This window comes from Arachis stenosperma, chromosome 10, assembly GCF_014773155.1.
Source record: "Arachis stenosperma cultivar V10309 chromosome 10, arast.V10309.gnm1.PFL2, whole genome shotgun sequence".
Lineage (NCBI taxonomy): Eukaryota > Viridiplantae > Streptophyta > Magnoliopsida > Fabales > Fabaceae > Arachis > Arachis stenosperma.
In genome coordinates, this window is record NC_080386.1 from 111,362,440 (window position 1) to 111,383,434 (window position 20,995).

The following is a 20,995-nucleotide window of genomic DNA, read 5'->3' on the forward strand; positions in this document are numbered from 1 at the left end:
AAAACTAAATAAGAAAAGGCATATGTGAGATTGAGTGGTAGGAAAATTTGGCACCGTGTCAGTAGAATTCCAAAGATCGTTGATAATGGGACAAGTTTGAGACCTCCAATATATGGCAGGGAGTATAATTGGACTAAAAAGAGTATATTTTGGGAGTTACTTTATTAGAAAGACAACTTGATTTTTTCATTGTCTTGATATGATGCACATTGAAAAAAACGTGTTTGATAATATCATGAACACAGTAATGAACGATGAGCGAACAAAGGACAACGATAAGTCTAGGTTAGACTTAGTAGACATTTGCAGGTAACCAAATCTGAACTTAAAGAGTCTTGATAATGGGCGGTGAGTTAAACCAAAGGGGGTGTTCGCTCTAACGAAGGAGCAAAAATAAAATGTTTGTAAGTAGATTAGATGATTAAAGTTTTTTTTATGGTTACGCCTTTAATTTGGATAAGTGTGCAAACATGTCACAGGGTAGACTTGCTGGATTAAAGAGTCATGCTTGTCACGTCTTCATGGAGTCTTTGCTTCTTGTCGCATTCAAAGAACTTCCAACTAACATCTAGAAACCCTCATAGAAATAAGTGAGATCTTTAACGAGTTATATGCTACGAAACTTAACATTAATGATCTCACTGTTATAGACAAGAACATTCTAATCATACTTTATAAGTTAGAGAAGATATTCTCTCTATATTTTTTTGACATTATGGAACACTTAGCAATCCACCTATCGTATGAAGCAATACTATGTAGGCCATTTTTAATTTTGGTGGATGTACCCATTTGAGAGGATGATTGGTTCATTCAAGTACACCGTGAAGAACAGAACTTGGATTGAGGACAGCATCTGTGAAGCATTCCTAGCTAAGGAAATATTTGCATTTTGTTCATTCTATTTTCAATCTCATGTTGAGTCACGTAGAACAAGGGTTGTAAGGAACAATGAGAGGGGAGAATTCTCGTCAAGTGGAACAACATACCTAATTTTTTTTCGGAAGGAGCTGCAATTGGTGTGGACAATGACTACTAGTTAGAGTAGAAGGAGATTGATGACGCACATCTGCATGTGTTGCTTAACTATGACCGAATTTAACCCTACCTTATGTGAGTTTTTTAAGTCTTCGTAAATATTGCAATCGGTAAGATACTAACTTCTTAATCTAATCAAAACTTCTTTATCTTATTCTATCATATAGGTTATTCTAAGAGGCAAATCCTGATACCTCATTAAACAATTTTTAATGCTGGTTTAGAGAATATGTCAGCATGCATCTAACTGACACAACAGATTTAAAACTAATTGCACTTAATTGAGACCCAATGAATAAGGACACTAGCTACCAGATATACGATTTTAATGGATATCAGTTATATACCTTACAGTAGTCTATTGAAAAAAAAATAGATAACACTAGATTTTGGATTCTTGGGGATTCAAGTAGGAGTCATTATGATTGGTTTCGTGTGTTGCACAACATAATTGAATTAGAGTATTTCTATCGCACTACGTACAAGGTGTATGTGTTTTAATGTGAATGGTATGATTCAAGTTCATGACAGGGAATACGAAAGTACAAGGACTACGATATCGCTGAAGTTAATGTAACCAAGAAATTTAGGCAGTACGATCCTTTTATTCAACCTCAAAATACACGACAAGTATACTATTTGCCTTATCCAGATTTATGCAAGTCTAGTTGGGTGGTTGTGGTTAAAACTAAACTAAGAGGGTGCATCGAGTCTGATGATAAGATAGATGGTCAAGAACCTTACCAGATTGACGACTCAACTCATTCGAAAACGGTAGTTGATACCGATGAGCCGATCACCCTTAGGTCGACTGTTATAAATGATGGCATCATTGACCGTGGAATAGATGCCGACACATTTCCACCGGAGGACGACGATCTTCAAGAAGAAGACGAGGTCGATGGCGACAAAGAAGAAGAAGACGAGTTTGATGATCATAAAACTACCTCGGAAGGGGAGGATGGTGAATCAGAGGAAAAGGATGATGAATCTGAATAGGGTTAATATAAACATAGTTCTGTGATATGTATTTCTTTACCAAACTTTGCGAAGAATGTAATATAGTTAGCATTGTTTAAGATATCTCAATTACCATCGTTCCTTATTTTTAATTTATATTTTTGATATTTTAAATCAAGTTTAAAGAAATATTTCAATTATTAATTATCAGGGTACATTATAGATGGACGAAAAAAAGATTATTAAAAAAAAGAGACTACCATTGAAATTACCGTCAGAATATTCGAATGGTAAGAGTCCAATCAATTTTTTTTAAAAAAAATTGAAAAACATTTCCGTCGGTAACGTTTAATAGATTCTGTTTTCTTACTAACTATATTCTGTCACTAAATTCGACAGAAATTACCGTCGAACACAAAAAAATCCATCGGTATTATGTTACCGGCGGGGTTTATACCGTCTGATTCCTTTGATGGTAACTTAATTATTGTCGGATTTTGTTCGTTTTTATGACGGAGAATCCGAAGGTACTCAACGTTTTTCTTGTAGTGTCTGTCATATGCTAGTGTAATTGGCCTCAACTTATCATGTAATTGATTCACTAAGTCCAACTCCCATTGGAATAGTTCTCGCCTCCATTGAAAGTTTCAAATCCAGTCAAGCCCATCTAAAAACCCATAATTCCCTGATGAATTCTTTTTGGTTGGAAATTAAGAAGAGTCTTTGAAACTGATCTTTTAACGCACCACTTTGTAGCTAGACATCTTCCCAAAAATGAGTCTTTCTACCACCACCTATCTCCATAAACAGCCCAATAATCATCTTGTCTCTCACATGTTGCTCCTTAATCTGTAATTGACAAATATCTTCCCATGGACCCCTTCTTGTAGGTATTGACTGATTGGATAATATCACATTGGGATTCATATTGTTACAGGAACACACTATCTTCTTCCGTAACAGATACTCTTTCTTTAAAAGCTGACCACCACTTTAAAAGAAGTGTTGTATTGCGGATCACTGCGTCCCCCACCCCTAAACCACCTAACTTCTTTGAAACCTGCACTATTTTCCATCTTATCATCGTCATATTATTCTTGCTATCCTCCTTATTTCATATGAACCTCTTCTATAATGATATCAATTTATTTGTAACCGTCTTTAGCATTTATACAGATTTAAGTAGTATATCGACAAACTATTTAACACTGAATTGATGAGGACCAACTTGGTTTATTGAGCACTTTAACTTTTCATAAGTTGAGTTTTTCTTTCACTTTATCTACTATCGACTTTCATGTCTTCACCAACCTCAAATTAGCTTCTAAGGGTATTCCAATATTTTAAAATTCTAATAAACAAATTTGGCCACTATTTTGTGTAGAATAATTTTTTTTAGAATTTAATTTTAATGTACTGTCAGTATAAAATTATTTTACATGTGCATCTAAACACATAATGTTACATTAATAAAATAAATATTTTTTTATATTAAATAAGTGAATGATCATCTAAAAGAGCAATTATAATTGTACTAAGGACAAAGCTAGATGAAATATTTGAGGAGGTTAAAAATATTATATAATAAAATAAGATTAAAATAAAATTTTAAGGAGAGCTAAACTGAAATCTACATATAATTTACATGTAAAAAATTAAAATTAGGAGGGTCATGCCCCCATTTGCCCTACTGTGTGGCTCCGCCCCCTAATTGTAGGATTATGTAAAACATTTTCACGTCCATTAAAATTAATTTTTTTTGTTTTGTTTGGTAGATAATGACTTTTGTAAACAATGTGAACAATAAACTTTAGAATTGACTCAATAAAGTAAAAAATACTCTACCCTAAATTACCTCATAAACTTTAACATTCAAATAATCATTTGCACACCTAGTAAATTGAATATCTAGCCATTATTAACTGTGCATGAGTAAATCGAATCAAAAGAAATAACCTTAAAAATAATGAGCATAATTGTTCATGCCCTGGCCCAACGATGAGGCCCAGGTCCCAACAAAAGGCCCAATCCAGGAGGATTGAGCCTCGCCTTGAACCGACCTCCTCCCTATGAAGTCGGTTCCTATCACGACCAATCCTGAAGAAGTCGGGGACGATGATTAATTGGCAGATAATCACTCATTCCAATGAGTAACTGTCCCTAAAATCTCTCTACCCACTTCCAGGAGCCATATCTCAACTTCCCTAAGATAAAGGGACGGTTATCCACCTTAAAAGGTGGAACTACTTCAGCGGTGGTTATTTGATCACCACTATAAATACCCTGACACTCCTCAGGTATCTCCAAGTTCCAATACATTCTAAACCTGCTTAATCCTTTGCTGACTTAGGCATCGGAGTGTCTTTGCAGGTACCACCCCCCATTCTTTCACGCACGCAAGTCGGACGGAGGCTCCCGAAGTGCTAACCCATTCGAAGGCCTCCTCTCTCAACGATTGGGCCAACCAACGCCATCCAATCCACTAATCTCCGATTACCCACCGTAACAATAATCATCTAGATACCTATTAAATTGAATATCCGACATATTTATTGTTTGTTGGAAATGTACCTATACTTATTTTTTTGTTTAATTTTTTATAGGGCAAAACACTAAAATAAGCCAAGGGGAAGAAATTTTTACGTAAATCCGCCAAACCAAAATTTTTTTCATGAATCAACCAATGCATGTTTATATGTAGTTCGAATCAATTAGATTCGAACTCAATCTACACATAATTCGAATCATATTGCTTCGAATTATACACAAAACTCACACACACACTAATTCGAATCAACTTGATTCGAATTACACACATACAATAATTCGAATCAAGTTGATTCGAATTACACCCTGATTTATTAAAAAAATTAATAATTTATTAAAAAATTTATTAAAAAATAATAATTTAAAATTAAAAAAATATATTTTATTTCATGTATTAAAAAAATCTAACAAATATTTAATTACGAGACTTTTTTTAAATATTAATGAGCTATCAATTCAAATTCCATACAATACTCTTTTGTCCATTTTTAATAGCTCATGAATATTTTTTAATAAATTTTTTTAAATTATATGGTGAGATATTACATGATTCGAATTACGCATGGAAAGTTCAATCACTCTGATTCGAATTATATGGTGAGCAATTCGAATTCTATACAATACTCTTCTGTCCATTCTTGATAGCTCATGAATACTTTTTAATAAATTTATTTTAATTATACCACAAAAAATATTTTATTCTATGCAAAATAATTTAAAAATGGCTTAAAAGATGTTAGGAGTACTATAAAAATTTGCAATGACTTAGGACATTAATAATTTAGAAATTAAAGAAATATATTTTTATCATGTATTTACCTAAATCACTAGAATATTACAAACTTTTATAGTACTCGTAACATTTTTAAGCTATTTTTTTAAATTATTTTGTATAGAATAAAATATATTTTTTAATTATTTTGGATGGAATAAAATATATTCTTTAATTTTTAAATTATTATTGACTATCTAGAGTATTTTATTTAAAATTTGTGTACATGCATGTATTTACCTAAATCATTAGAACATTACAAATTTTTATAGTATTCCTAATATTTTTTAAGTCATTTTTTAAATTATTTTGCATTATTTTTTTGTGGTTTATATAATTAAAATAAATTTATTAAAAAATATTCATGAGCTATCAAGAATGGGCAGAAGAGTATTGTATAGAATTCGAATTGCTCACCGTAATTCGAATCAGAGTGATTGAACTTTCCATGCGTAATTCGAATCATGTAATATCTCACTATATAATTTAAAAAAATTTATTAAAAAATATTCATGAGCTATTAAAAATGGACAAAAGAGTATTGTATGGAATTTGAATTGATAGCTCATTAATATTTAAAAAAAGTCTCGTAATTAAATATTTTGTTAGATTTTTTTTAATACATGAAATAAAATATATATTTTTTTAATTTTAAATTATTATTTTTTAATAAATTTTTTAATAAATTATTAATTTTTTTAATAAATCAGGGTGTAATTCGAATCAACTTGATTCGAATTATTGTATGTGTGTAATTCGAATCAAGTTGATTCGAATTAGTGTGTGTGAGTTTTGTGTATAATTCGAAGCAATATGATTCGAATTATGTGTAGATTGAGTTCGAATCTAATTAATTCGAACTACATATAAACATGCATTGGTTGATTCATAAAAAAAATTTTGGTTTGACGGATTTACGTAAAAATTTCTTCCCCTTGGCTTATTTTAGTGTTTTGCCCTTTTTTATATATACTTTAAAAAGAACAAAGAAAAGTGATGTAAAAACGCGTTGGGTCAGATTCAAGTAAGGCGAGATCCAATAAGTAGACGACACTAAAACAGTTACTACGCTCGCTTTCTTCTTCGTCTTCATTCATTTCCACCTCGTTCTTATAACAAGTTAACAACAACGACACACCGTTTTTGAACGGGTTTCCTTAGATCTCGATCTCGAACGCCATGGCGTTTTTGAGATCTCAATCGCTCTCTGCGGTTGCTGTTCTTCTGCTACTCCTCATCCATGGAGCTCACTCCTTCTACCTCCCCGGCGTCGCCCCGCAGGATTTCCAGAAGGTAAACCTCAGATTCCATTTCCATCTGTTCTGTTTTGTGATTAAATTGAACTGTGTTCGAATCTCGCAAGTTGGATCTGTGCTGGATTTGATTCATACTAGTGATTAATCGTTGAATGAGAGGTTTATGAGATTTTAAGGCTTTTAGGGTTGTTGGATCGGTTTCGATTGATTGAAATAACGTTCATTTGGTTACATCGAAGGATTTGATTTCATTTCTCCTCAGATTTATGTATTAATATGCTACCTGAGATATACTGTAGACTGCAGAGGGTGGCTAGTTTGTTGATATGTTACCTTTTAGCTGGTTTGCGTTCAATCAGTAACAGTTAAGCTAACTGTTGTACCTAGTCAAAAGATTATGGTTTCAGTACAGTAACTCACTCTCTTTCCTATGTGAGGGTGTAGGAGCTAGTATTATTTATGCATCTTCTTGTTCGGTTTTCGGAAATTTTTTTTGGATTTGGATTTTTTATTTGATAATGGTGTTAAGGTTTTTGCATTATAAATGAATTTTAGGATGGGTGTTTGTACTATATATCGGTAATTAGAAATAGTTGTTTAGTACTTTAGTGTTGACAATTGCAAGTACTTTAGTGTTGACAATTGCAATTTCTGATGTATCCTTGAAAGATGTATATTGGAGAATTGAACTAAACTGACAACTAAGGTGTATAGGCTTTTTGTATTATCCTCTACTTTGTTGTGGCGGTTTCAAAAATAATTCATACAGTTTCTCAAATTGATATTTCTTCTTCACATGATATGATGTTCATTTGGCCAAAGTAATGATATTTCAGAATTTGTGTATATCTGACGTCTCTGTCTTAACAAAATTCTTCTTTTATAAAATGTATGTATATATTTAAGTTGTTAACTGAATTCTTAAATATTCCTTTGATGTAGGGAGATCAATTACAAGTGAAAGTAAACAAATTAACATCAACAAAGACCCAGCTTCCATACACATATTATTCACTTCCTTATTGTCGTCCAGAAAAAATACAGGATAGTGCTGAAAATCTCGGGGAAGTACTTCGTGGTGACCGCATTGAAAATTCTCTTTATGTGGTCAGTTTTGCATGCATGCATGTTATCTCTTGACTATTTCATATTTAGGGAGAATTCAAGAAGTAAGCTCTTGTTAACAAGTGTTTTTGGTTTAGGAGTAAATGAAGCGATTTTTACTGACATTCTTGCAGTTCAAAATGCGTGAGCCACAAATGTGCAATGTTGTGTGTAAACTTAAACTCGATGCCAAAACTGCTAAGGAGTTCAAAGAGAAGATCAACGATGAGTATCGGGTGAACATGTAAGGCATGCTAGTGTTTTGATGACATCATACTGAATAAAATTATTATTGTCTTTTCCCTTGATTTGCTGCAATCTTAGTATGCTCTATCCTGGTTCCTCCCTCTACATACAGGATCCTAGATAACCTTCCTCTAGTTGTTCCCATAAAAAGGACCGATCAGGAGGATTCTTATTTTTATCAGCTTGGTTACCATGTCGGACTCAAAGGGCTGTACAGTGGGGTATGCTTATTATTTTATAGCGCCATGTCCTTTATTCTGAATGCCAAGTCGTTTCGTTACTTACTTTAGCTAAATTTACAGGTTAAGGAGGAGAAATTTTTTATTCACAATCATTTGGCATTTACTGTTAAGTTTCATAAAGATGCAGTGACGGAATCTGCTAGGATTGTGGGCTTTGAGGTTAAGCCATTCAGGTCACTATTATTGTCCTCTATCTTGTTTATGCTTTTCCTCACTTTTAGGAGTCTCTTGTATTGGGTTTCCTTTTAAAAAGGGTTGTATATCTAACAAATCTCCATGTTGATGTGTAGTATCAAACATGAATATGATGGTAAGTGGGATGAAAAGATTCGTCTAACAACCTGTGACCCCCATGCTAAACACACAGTTGTCAACTCCAACACTCCTCAAGAGGTTGAAGAAAACAAGGAGATTATCTTCACATATGACGTTGACTTCCAGGTATGGTTATGGAGATGATAAATGGAAAAGTATATGTTGGTTGCATGCATGCTTTTGTTCTTAAGAATGTTGGTCGTGTGCATGATCCCAGCGGTAAATAGCACGGAGAGTGCCTTTTAATGCTTGGTTCTTTTTAATAATATATTCTCTTATAAACTACCTTTTCGTTCTCTCTCTTCTAATTGTTGGAGTTGCCTTCATTATCATCCTTGTCCTTTTGCTGATTTCATGAAGTATGACTGAATTGTATCTCATCATATGCTTATACTGCCTTTGCCTGCCACCTTCAGGAAAGTGAGGTGAAGTGGGCTTCAAGATGGGATGCCTATTTGTTAATGAATGATGACCAAATTCACTGGTTCTCAATTGTTAACTCATTAATGATTGTTCTCTTCCTCTCGGGAATGGTAGCAATGATAATGCTGCGGACACTGTACCGTGACATTTCGAAGTACAATGAGCTTGAGACCCAAGAAGAAGCCCAAGAAGAGACTGGTTGGAAACTTGTCCATGGTGATGTGTTTAGGCCCCCTAACAACTCAGATTTGCTCTGTGTTTATGTTGGAACTGGTGTTCAGTTTTTTGGAATGATATTGGTAACCATGATATTTGCTGTGCTTGGGTTCCTTTCTCCTTCAAACCGAGGTGGCCTAATGACAGCCATGCTCTTGCTATGGGTTTTCATGGGAATTTTCGCTGGTTATGCTTCAACTCGCTTATACAAAATGTTCAAGGGAACGGAGTGGAAGAAAATGGCCCTCAGAACGGCAGTAGTGTTCCCTGGAATTGTATCTGCCGTTTTCTCTGTGTTAAATACTCTCATATGGGGCGAAAAATCATCTGGAGCTGTGCCATTTGGAACTATGTTTGCTCTGATCTTCTTATGGTTTGGGATTTCAGTTCCACTTGTTTTCGTTGGTAGTTATGTTGGGTTCAAGAAGCCAGCAATTGAAAATCCTGTGAAGACAAATAAAATCCCAAGGCAGATCCCTGAGCAGGCTTGGTACATGAACCCAGTCTTCTCGGTTTTGATTGGTGGAATACTCCCATTTGGAGCTGTTTTCATTGAACTTTTCTTCATCCTCACTTCAATCTGGTTGAATCAGTTTTACTACATCTTTGGATTCCTCTTTTTGGTCTTCATCATCCTGATCATCACTTGTGCCGAAATAACCATTGTTCTCTGCTACTTCCAGTTGTGCAGTGAGGATTACTTGTGGTGGTGGCGGTCATATCTCACTTCTGGTTCTTCCGCACTTTATCTCTTCCTCTATGCCACATTCTACTTCTTCACCAAGCTTGAGATCACAAAGTTGGTATCTGCAATATTATACTTTGGGTACATGCTCATAGCTTCTTATGCGTTCTTTGTGGTAACCGGTACTATAGGATTTTATGCTTGCTTTTGGTTCACTAGGCTCATCTACTCCTCAGTCAAAATTGATTAGTCATAGTTGTCTACTGGTTTGGGTTAATCTTCTATACTTTCCTAAGGGATGAAGAAAAATTTGTGTACGAATTTTGAAAATTCAGATACTATAACATTCAGATGTAACCTATTCTATACAATTTTGAATTGTGACGACAGTGATTCTTTTCGTCCAGTATAATTTTAATTGCGCTTGTTGTAAAATCCTTTTGTATGAGGTATAAATATTAGGTTGATTTCAGTGACAGATGTATATTAAGTATTACATCTCCTTTAGCGTTATGAAATCACTTTAACGTTACAGCAGTGCCACACGCAACCTATCATTTTCTCGTGGGTGCGCATTGTATTGTTTTGGATATTTTCTCCTTGGACAATGCATTGAGTATGAAGTATGAACTAAATAATCTGAAGCTGACCAAGATGGTTGTAGAGGCAGTGACATTTAATTGCTTGAAAATAATTTCTCATTAAGTGTATTTTTGCACCATAGTTCAGCACTGTTTTTGAGACGAGAGGCGGCTTGGCTTGTCTTCCTATCAATGAATTTGTGCGAGTACGAGGGAAGGCATATTGACTTAGTTTTACCACAATGTTGATAAATAATAAATTTTCTTAAATTAATAATTTCTCTAACAACAACATAAGTGATATATAGTTATATACTTTTATAAAACATTCAAAAATTATTTATTCTAAACTAAGAATTATAGCTTAAATGGCATAATCTTTCCCTACCTATTTTAGAGGTTGTGGGTTCGAGTCTTTTTATCTTCGGTAAAAAAAAAAAAAGAAGTATTTCTTTAATACAAATCTTTCGGCTTTTCACCGTGTCCGGGTTGACGGGGAGGAGGGCTGGCCAGCTGACGTTTGTTGGCCGCCACCACCTGGCTAACTTCCTCGTCATTAATATACTCTCTGGCCACGTTCTGGATTTCTTGCATTGTCCAGACGGACTTAGTAGTGAGGTACTTTCTAAAATCGTCATTGAACAGACCGTTTGTCAGGTATAGACTGGCCACTGAGTCGGTCAGGCCGTCTATTTCTAAACATTCGTCGTTGAATCTGTCGAGAAACTTTCTGGTCGGCTCCCCGGCTCTTTGGGTGACCCCTAGGAGGTTGATAGGATGTTTGGCTTTGGCAATGCGCATGGTGACTGCGCTGAAAAACAACGAATTATGTCTGAAAAGGTCGTAATGGACCCCTATGGGAGCGCATTGAACCACCGGATTGCCGGCCCTGCCAAGGTCACGGGAAACGCACGACACCTTACCGCGTCGCCAACAGCCTCGAGGTTTATTCTGGCCTCAAAGGCCGTCAGATGCTCCTAAGGGTCTAGGGTTCCATCGTACCTCATTTCCGTTGGCTTGTCAAAGTGTTTTGGCAGCCGGACCTTGAGGATGGATGGGTGAAGAGGAGTCGCCCCAATGATTACGGGGTCACGTCGCCTTCTCGACCTCTCTCTGTTCTCTCGTTGACCTTCGGACCCGTCATGGGTCGAGGGAGATCGTGGGTCTGCTCTGCGCCTTGTACGGTCCCTTCGGGGGCTTCTCCCTCGGGCTTTCGATCTGCTAGGGGGAGATCGGGTATGGGAGATGCTTGGGCTGGGATGGTAGCAGTCCTTAGTCGCCAGCTCCCTTTCAAGATTTTGCACTCGGTGGCGCAACTCTTGCATGATCCTTACGTTGTCTCCACCCGTTCCCCCGAAGGGACGTCTTTCCGGGGAACAGGAAGGAGCGCCGTTCCTACGAGAGGAAGCCCTAGAGGCTATTTTGCTCATCAGGCGGGTTCCCTCCTCCTCGCGCACTTCTTCCTCCTCCTCCTGCTCCTCGACCGGTCCCAGCAGGAAATTCATTCTCGCTGGTCCCCATAGACGGCGCCAAATGTTCAATTGCTCACTTTTCGAACGGGTCGGATCTGAAGGTGAAAAAGGTGGGGCGACCGGGAGATGGGTGTTAATGAGCCTTGATGCGAAGCTCCTCCGAGTTACCGAGCAGCGTGTGTAAAAAAGGGGGATGGTCCACCAGCAAAAGGGACTCCGACACTCAAGTCAGTGTTCGTATAAGGTAGGGGATTTTTGTCAGAGTGAGTGATGTACCTGGGGGAGGGATAAGACTCTCCCCTTATATACTCTATACTAGTGTGAGCCCCACATGGGCAAGTCCTCTTTTCTGGATGTTTCCTCTCCAACTGTCAAGGATCACGCAGGAGGGGTGATGATCGGGTCACTCTCCGGTTCTGGTAATCGCTAAGGCGGCCGGGCATTTGGATCTGGGTCCCCGCTATGCTGGGCTGGGCCAGAATACTTTCAAATGCATTTTCAACTCAACTAGTGTATTTATCCATGGATGCACGAAAACTGTTTATTTAATTTATGTTTTATTAGTATCTTTTAATTTATTTAGTTTATATAAAAAATATTAAAAGTCCTAATTCATCTTTTTAACTCATCTTTTTAATTTTTAAATAAAAAGTTTTGTATTTTTTATCTTTTAATATTTAAAAAATTAACATATATATTTAAATTTTTACTTATTTAAATATTAAAAAATAATTAAGAGAATAAATTACATTTTTTAATTCTTGATTTGGCTGTTAAAAAATTTATCTATCAAATCTTCCTATCAAGGACAATCTTGACTTCTTCTTTTTATTACTACCATGAATTTCTTATGATATTGACGAAATAAATTGATTTTTAATGATGATGATATTATTGAGGAGGAAAAGGTTGCTCCCCTTGTTGTCTATATAGCAAATAACTTTTAGTATGCTCAGACTAAAGCGAGTCGAATTAGAAAGGTAGTTGGCCATTATGTTGAGAGACAGATTAAATGACACCCCCAAAATCTCCTTTTGTTAAGCTAAACACAGACGATTCAGTTCTACATAATGAAAAAACAACTTGCATATGTATTATTAGAGACATGAATGGAAGGTTGCTAACTGGTTTTAGTGCAAGCTTTGATTTTACCTCGGTTACTTCGGCAAAGCTTGGAGAATTTTAATAGGTGTGGATCTTGTTGTAAACCTTGGGTATAATTATGAGGTTGTGGAAGTGGGCTCAGTTGCTGCAGTAAGGCTTGTTCTTCATGATGATATTGATTTCCATTCTTCTCAAGCCTTTATTTTTGCCAATTAAAGAGAGGTGCAGCAAACTAATCAATTGAAAAATACAGATAAAATGACTAATTATGGTCATTGACGAACGGATTTTTGCGTGGTAAAGAATTCACAATTATATTCTTGTTGAAAGTATAGCTTCTAAACCAACAAAGAATCCTTTCGTGCAAAAGTTTTGGTTGTCACAAGTAACAAACCCCTAACAAAATTAATAACCGAAGTATTTAAACCTCGGGTCATCTCTCAAGGAATTGCAGGGAAGTGTGTTATTATTAGTTATGAGAAAAGTATCTTTTTGGGTTTTTGAAAGGTTTGAACGAGGAATGCAAATGACAAGGAAGTAAACTAATTATCAAGAAAACCCTTGTAAGGTATAAGAACTGGACGTCCTATCCTAGTTATCCTTATCAGTTGTGATGAGAATTGGCTTTTGCTTTCACTTGGTCAACCTCTAACTATGAAGGTATGTTAAGTGGATAAATCAATTTGATTACTCAGGTCCTAGTCAATTCCTAAGAAAAGACTAGAGTTAGGGGAATTCAAATCAATCAGCAAAGAATTCTAATTTTCAATCAACAAGGAGTTTGATAACTCAAGTGTCTCCAATTACTCAACACAAGCTAAGAATGTAAAAAGCTAAATTAAAATCACAAATATGGAATACCTCAAATTGCATTAAATAAAGAAATCAAATCTAACATGGAGTTCATAAACAAATAAAAGAGAAAATAAATTAAAAGAACATTGAACCTGGAATTGAGAAGAAGAAGAAATCCTAATCCTAAAACCTAAGAGAGAAGAGAGAGCCTCTCTCTTTAGAACCTACATCTAAAACCTAAATTATGTGAATGAAAGTTGTGTCGAATGCATGAATGGATTCTCCCACTCTATAGCCTCTAATCTGTGTTTTCTGGGTCGAAAACTGGGTCAAAAACAACCTAGAAATCACTAGGGGCAATTTTTGGTACGTACAGGTCGCGGCTCATGCACGCGTACGCGTCATGCGTGCGTACGCGCCGATGGAAATTTTGTAGATGCGCGTGTCCGCGTGCTTTGCGCGTGCGCGTCCCTGAACGCCAGATCAACTATGGAAAATTATATATCATCGCGAAGCCCTGGATGTTAGCTTTCCAACGCAACTAAAACCTCTTCATTTGGACCTCTGTAACTCAAGTTATGATCGATTGAGTGCGAAGAGGTCAGGCTTGACAGCTTTGCAGTTCCTTCAATTTCTTATATTCCTTCCACCTTTGCATAGTTTCTTTCCATCCTCTAAGCCATTTCTACCCTGTGATCTCTGAAAACACTTAACACACATATCAAGACATTGAATGGTAATAAGAGGGGATTAAACATAGCTAAATTAAAACCAAAGAAGCATGTTTTCAACCATAGGACAAAATCAGGAAGGAAAATGTAAAACATGCGATTTCAATGAATAAGTGTGAGATTAGTGGATAAAATCCATTCAATTAAGCACAAGATGTACCATGAAATAGTGGTGCATCAAATCTCTCCACACTTAAACATTAGCATGTCCTCATACTAAGCTCAAGAGAGACTATAAAGAGTGAAGGCAAAATGGTAGGATGTATGAAATGCAACCTATTTGTATGAATGTAACTAAATACAAAATGCTTTTACCTACTTGGTCAAAAGTAACTAAATCTTTCAAGAACAAATATGAACTGAATTTCACTCATTCAAATAATAGAAATGAAGTATAAATAACTTGCAAGAAGAAGATAGCTCATGAAAGCTTGGAACAAAGAATCGAGCATCGAACCCTCACTGGAGGTGTATACACTCTAATCGCTCAGGTGTTTAAGGTTCGATTCTCTCAATTCTCTACTAATCTTGCTTTCTAAGACTTGCTTTTCTTCTACCAATCAACAAAGAATTAATGCACAGATACACATATCAAGAGGTCTTTTAAGGGTTGTAATGGGGTTAGGGTCAAGTGGACTAAAATCTGAATCCTTAATTAACCTAAACTTCCCACCTAACTTAAGACAATCCATGTAATTACAATGCAAGATCTAACTGTCCATTAACTATGTTTACCACACATTCATGCATCCCAAATTTAAGTACAACTCATATGCATTGATATTATTACTTAACTTGGGGTATTTTGTCCCTTTTTTATTATTTGCTTTTTTTTTCTTTTTCTCATATCATTTTTTTCTTTTCTTTTGTTTTTCTCAATGCATATAATTAAGGTATTTCATGCATAAACATGTCCTCAACATACTTTTTCACATTTTCACAAGAATATACAACACCCAATTCTCAAACTAAATGTTTTCAATCCCAATTTCCCCACACTTAATTAGTGAGCACTCTCACTAGTCTAAGCTAACCAAAGATTCAAATTAGGGACATTATTGTTTTTCGCTTAGATTTAGTGATGAGCTAAAGTAAAGAACAAATGGGTAAAATAGGCTCAACTTTGGTTTGCAAAGGATAATGAAAAGGTTAAGGCCATATGAGTATGTAAGCTAAGTGAAACAAGACCTCAATCATGTAAGTGCATACATACATTAAACAATGGAAATATAGAGAGAACAACACACACAAAAATAAAACATATTGGTTGATAAAATGCAACCAATCAAATAGGCTCAAAATCTTACTGGTTTTGTGTGTTTGAGCTCTAAACCGTGTTTCAAAATAAAATTTCTTCAAACAAGTTTAACAAAAATTTAATTCAAATTAGTGAAATACCTAAAATAGTTTCTTGAAAAGAAAAATATTACTTCAACCAAGCAGTGGTAGAATATGCACCAAATCAAACAAACATGCAATCAAACATGCAAATGCAACAACTAACTACAAAGAAAAGTAAGAATTGGTGTTGAAAAGGAAGTAACTGACCCGCGGAAGTCAGTATTGACCTCCCCACACTTAAAGATTGCACCGTCCTCGGTGCATGCAAAGATGTGCAAGTGGACGGGTTGCTACAACTGATGCTTTCCTTCAAAGAATGTGCAGATGGACTTGTCTGTTGTGCCATGTAAACGTCTTCCGGTTTCCTTCTCGGTGGCCATCCTGAAAGAAGAGAAAAGGGAAGAAAAGTAACCCAAAAACAAGGATAGAAAACAAATAAAATATGGTTGGGTTAATGCCAAATAATGAGGGTCTCAATTACATGGTAGCTACAACATGCAAGTGAGAAAACAGTAGAAGCAAATGGCATATCAACAATGCAAACATTGCAACAATGGGAAAGAGATAATATGTGATGAAAGATAATATAAATTCATGTCAATTCAAAAGGAACACAGGTATCATAAAAGATTGGCATTGACAGATAAATAATATCACCCAATAGCGTAAACAAGTCACTAAGCACTAAAATAATACCAGAAAAGAGACAACAATTGAATAAGAACATTTATCACCAATGGAAAAACAAGAGATATAGAGAGAAAAGGAGAGGAAACAACAAATTTAAAATACCATGAATGCGAGTATGCAAATGAAAAAAACAAAAGAGAAAGAAAGAGAATAAGGATGAGAAGGGAGGAGAGAGAAGAGAAAGCAGGCGGCGCAATCGACGCGCACGCATACGGTACGTGTACGCGTGCATGGAGAGAAAGGGAAGGGCGTGGAAGCGCACCGTGCGCGGACGCGTGGGTGGCCATGTGTGGAAAAGGACGCGCACGCGTCAGGGACGCGTACGTGTGGGTGAATTTGTGCTTCTAGCACAGTACCAGCCCCAGTCCAGCATAACTATCGGGTAAAACAAGGTTTTACGCCGATTTCCCCAACCGCGCGGACGCGTGGGTCGCCAAAAGCGCACGCGTATAGTACGCGTGTGCGTGGGCGGGATTGTACCTAAGGCACATTTCTCGCCCAGCTCCCACGCCGTTCTCTGTTCAATCTAACCCTTTTCGCATCCACAAGGACGCGGACGCGCACTAGGCACTTGCGCGTCGATCTTCTCTTTTTTTTAGTGCAGAAATAATGAGAAGAGTCACTAAATAAAACTAAGAAGGAAGAAAAGAATGATCATACCGTGGTGAGTTGTCTACCACCTAGCACTTTTAGTTATTGTCCTTAAGTTGGACATTGGTGAGTTCCCTATCATGGTGGCTTGTGCTTGAACTCGTCCAGGAATCTCCATCAATGTTTGTATTTCCAGTAACCTCTGGGATCCCAAACTAGGCGCATAACGCCTTCAAGTAAGTTGAAGCAAGTGACAAGGCCTCGAGAGTGTTGATTCCTAGAATGAATTCCGGGGTCCCAAACCTTGCTTTTGCACCCGTCTTTGTGTTGATCACCATTGTTCCAATCGGGTGGCAAGCAATCTGAATTGTCACTGAAGCGTCCAAACAACATCCTAGAACCATTCAATTGAGCTCTACACCAACCTTTTCGTTTAAACTTTGAGCACACAACCATGTTGAACCTTGCTTGACAACTCCAACCACTAACCATCTTCCTCTTACACTTAATGCCACAAAGAGCTCTAAGTTGACCATCCGTCTCTAGTATCCCATATTCAAGTGGGAAAGTAAAGGTTAAGAATAAGAATTTTACCCACTTGAATGTTGTATTGGACGGTAATGGCTTTGGGAGAGGTGCTTCCAATGATCTTGCAAGCTCCACTCCCTTGTGCTCTTCTTTAAATTCTTCCACCACTTTGCAAGCTTCAACCTCCATATCTTGATCAACCTCTGCAAAGTCTTCAACCATGATATGTCTTGGAGGTTGTACACCTTCCTCAACATCAACATCAAACACCTTGAAAGGAGGCTTTATGACTTGACTTTCCCATGGAGGTTCCGCATCTCCTAAGTCTTCAACCACTTCCTCTTTAACTATTGCAGCTTTGTCCAGTTGTTCTAGCATAAAATTGTACTCCTCCTTGATGATTTCCTTTCCATGACAACTCCCTTCAACTACTCCTTCATCTTCAAGGGTCTCTCCTACCTCCACATTTTGGGCCTCCTCTTGCTCCTCTGAAAATAAGGCCGCATGTAACCGATCCATTGCGTCCCTAAGACGATCCCTTTTCTCTTGTTTCATGTCAATAACATCACTGGGATTATGTTGCTCTTGGATTGATGGATGTGGGTGCTCTTCAATGGAGAGTGGTGATGGGATGGAGAGATTATTATGTGGTTGAGAAGGAAGTGCACTAGAGCTTGAGGGTTAAGTATTCGAGGTAGAGGATTGGTCCATGCAGGATATAAGATTTTGGAGTTTAGAGGTGAGACCAATGAGAGAGGTAAGTGTGTTCTCCATAGTGGTTTGGGGTGGATAGGAGGGTTCATTATTTTGGAGAAAGGGCTCATAACACGGAGGTGGTTCCTCTTGATAAAGATATGGAGATGGTGTGTATTGAGGTGGTGGTTCTAAGTATGGCTCATAAGGCTCTTGAGGTGGTTGGTGATGAGCGGATAATTTATACGCTTTTTGGCATTGTTTTTAGGTAGTTTTTAGTAGGATCTAGTTACTTTTCGGGATGTTTTTATTAGTTTTTATGCAAAATTCACATTTATAGACTTTACTATGAGTTTGTGTATTTTTCTATGATTTCAGGTATTTTCTGGCTGAAATTGAGGGACCTGAGCAAAAATCTGATTCAGGCTGAAAAAGGACTGCTGATGTTGTTGGAGTCTGACCTCCCTGCACTCAAAATGAATTTTCTGCAGCTACAAAACTCCAAATGGAGCTCTCTCAACTGCGTTGGAAAGTAGACATCCAGGGCTTTCCAGCAATGTATAATAGTCTATACTTTATTCGAGTTTAGATGATGCAAACTGACGTTCAATGCCAGTTTTATGCTGCATTCTGAAATAAAACGCCAAAAACACGTCACAAACCAGAGTTAAATACCAAAAACACGTTACAACTTGGCGTTTAACTCCAAAAGAAGCCTCTGCACGTGTAAAACTAAAGCTCAGCCCAAGCACACACCAAAGTGGGCCCCGGAAGTGGATTTCTGCACTAAGACTTATTTCTGTAAACCCTAGTAACTAGTTTAGTATAAATAGAACTTTTTACTATTGTATTGAGTGTCTTTTGACCGGGTCCTTTTCCCTTATTTTTGATTTCATATGCCATTTAGGGAGGCTAGCCATTCGGCCATGCTTGGATCATCAGTTATGTATTTTCAACGGTGGGGTTTCTACACACCATAGATTAAGGTGTGGAGCTCTACTGTACCTAGAGAATTAATGCAATTATTATTGTTCTTCTATTCAATTCAAGCTTATTCTTATTCTAAGATATTCACTGCACTTCAACCTGATGGATGTGATGATCCGTGACACTCATCATCATCCGTCCTTATGAACGCGTGCCTGACAACCACTTCTGTTCTACAAGCGAGAGCTAGAGTGTGTATCTCTTGGATTCCTTAATCAGAATCTTCGTGGTATAAGCTAGAATCCATTGGCAGCATTCTTGAGAATCCGGAAAGTTTAAACATTGTCTGTGGTATTCCAAGTAAGATTCAGGGATTGAATGACTGTGACGAGCTTCAAACTCGCGAGTGTTGGGCATAGTGACAGACGCAAAAGAATCACTGGATTCTATTTCGACATGATCGAGAACCGACAGATGATTAGCCATGCTGTGACAGAGCATTTGGACCATTTTCACTGAGAGGATGGGAAGTAGCCATTGACAACGGTGACGCCCTACATACAGCTTGCTATAGAAAGGAGTAAGAATGATTGGATGAAAGCAGTAGGAAAGCAGAGATTCAGAAGGAACAAAGCATCTCCAAACACTTATCTGAAATTCTCACCAATGATTTACATAAGTATCTCTATCTCTATTTTATGCTTTATTTATTTTCATATTTGAAAACCATTATAACCATTATTATCCGCCTAACTGAGATTTACAAGATGACCATAGCTTGCTTCATACCAACAATCTCCATGGGATCGACCCTTACTCACGTAAGGTATTACTTGGACGACCCAGTGCACTTGCTGGTTAGTTGTGCGAAGTTGTGACAAAGTGTGATTCACGTTTGAGAGCTCCAAGTCTTTGGCGCCATTGTTGATGATCACAATTTCGTACACCAAGTTTTTGGCGCCGTTGTCGGGGATTGTTCGAGTTTGGACAACTGACGGTTCATCTTGTTAGTCAGATTAGGTAATTTTCTTCTTATTTTGTTTTCCAAAAAGTTTTCAAAAATTTTTTCTTTGTTTTCATTTTTCCAAAAAGAAATTTTTGAAAAATCCAAAAAAATTAATAAAATCATAAAAAAACCAAAAATATTTTGTGTTTCTTGTTTGAGTCTAGTGTCAATTTTTAAGTTTGGTATCAATTGCATGTTTTTAAAAATTTATGCATTTTTTCGAAAAATTCATGCATTGCATTCTTCATGATCTTCAAGTTGTTCTTGATAAATCTTCTTGTTTGATCTTTAAATTATCTTGTTTTGTGTTTTTTTGTTGTTTTTTATATGCATTTTTGCATTCATAGTGTTCTTGCATGCATCATTGGTTTTGATCCAAAATTTTTATGTTTAGGTCATATTTGTGTTTTTCTCTCTCCTCATTAAAAATTCAAAAATAAAAAATATCTTTTCCTCATTTTTCTCATAAATTTCGAAATCTTTGGGTTGACTTAGTCAAAATTTTTTAAAATTAGTTGTTTCTTGTTAGTCAAGTCAAGATTTCAATTTTAAAAATCTTATCTTTTCAAAATCTTTTTCAAAAATCAAATCTTTTTCATTTTTCTTATTATTTTTTCGAAAATTCTAAAAAGTGATTTCAAAATCTTTTTCTTAATTTCATTTCAAAATTTCGAAAACTTTACTAACAATTAATGTGATTGATTCAAAAATTTGAAGTTTGTTACTTTCTTG

At 36.4% G+C, this 20,995-nt stretch overlaps 2 protein-coding genes across 2 annotated transcripts; both read left to right on the forward strand.

The window, feature by feature from the left end:
• Positions 1-247: 247 nt before the first annotated feature.
• Positions 248-2,037, forward strand: LOC130957473 (histone chaperone ASF1-like). Its single transcript, XM_057884330.1, has 3 exons — positions 248-309; positions 1,452-1,524; positions 1,570-2,037. The coding sequence occupies exons 1-3, from the start codon at positions 248-250 to the stop codon at positions 2,035-2,037; spliced, it is 603 nt and encodes a 200-aa protein (XP_057740313.1).
• Positions 2,038-6,357: 4,320 nt separating this feature from the next.
• On the forward strand, positions 6,358-10,193 carry LOC130954917 (transmembrane 9 superfamily member 8). The gene is made up of 7 exons (XM_057881688.1): positions 6,358-6,610; positions 7,516-7,680; positions 7,812-7,921; positions 8,036-8,144; positions 8,226-8,338; positions 8,456-8,606; positions 8,897-10,193. Exons 1-7 carry the CDS (start codon positions 6,497-6,499, stop codon positions 10,052-10,054), a joined length of 1,920 nt encoding a protein of 639 aa, XP_057737671.1. The 5' UTR covers positions 6,358-6,496; the 3' UTR covers positions 10,055-10,193.
• Positions 10,194-20,995: the final 10,802 nt, after the last annotated feature.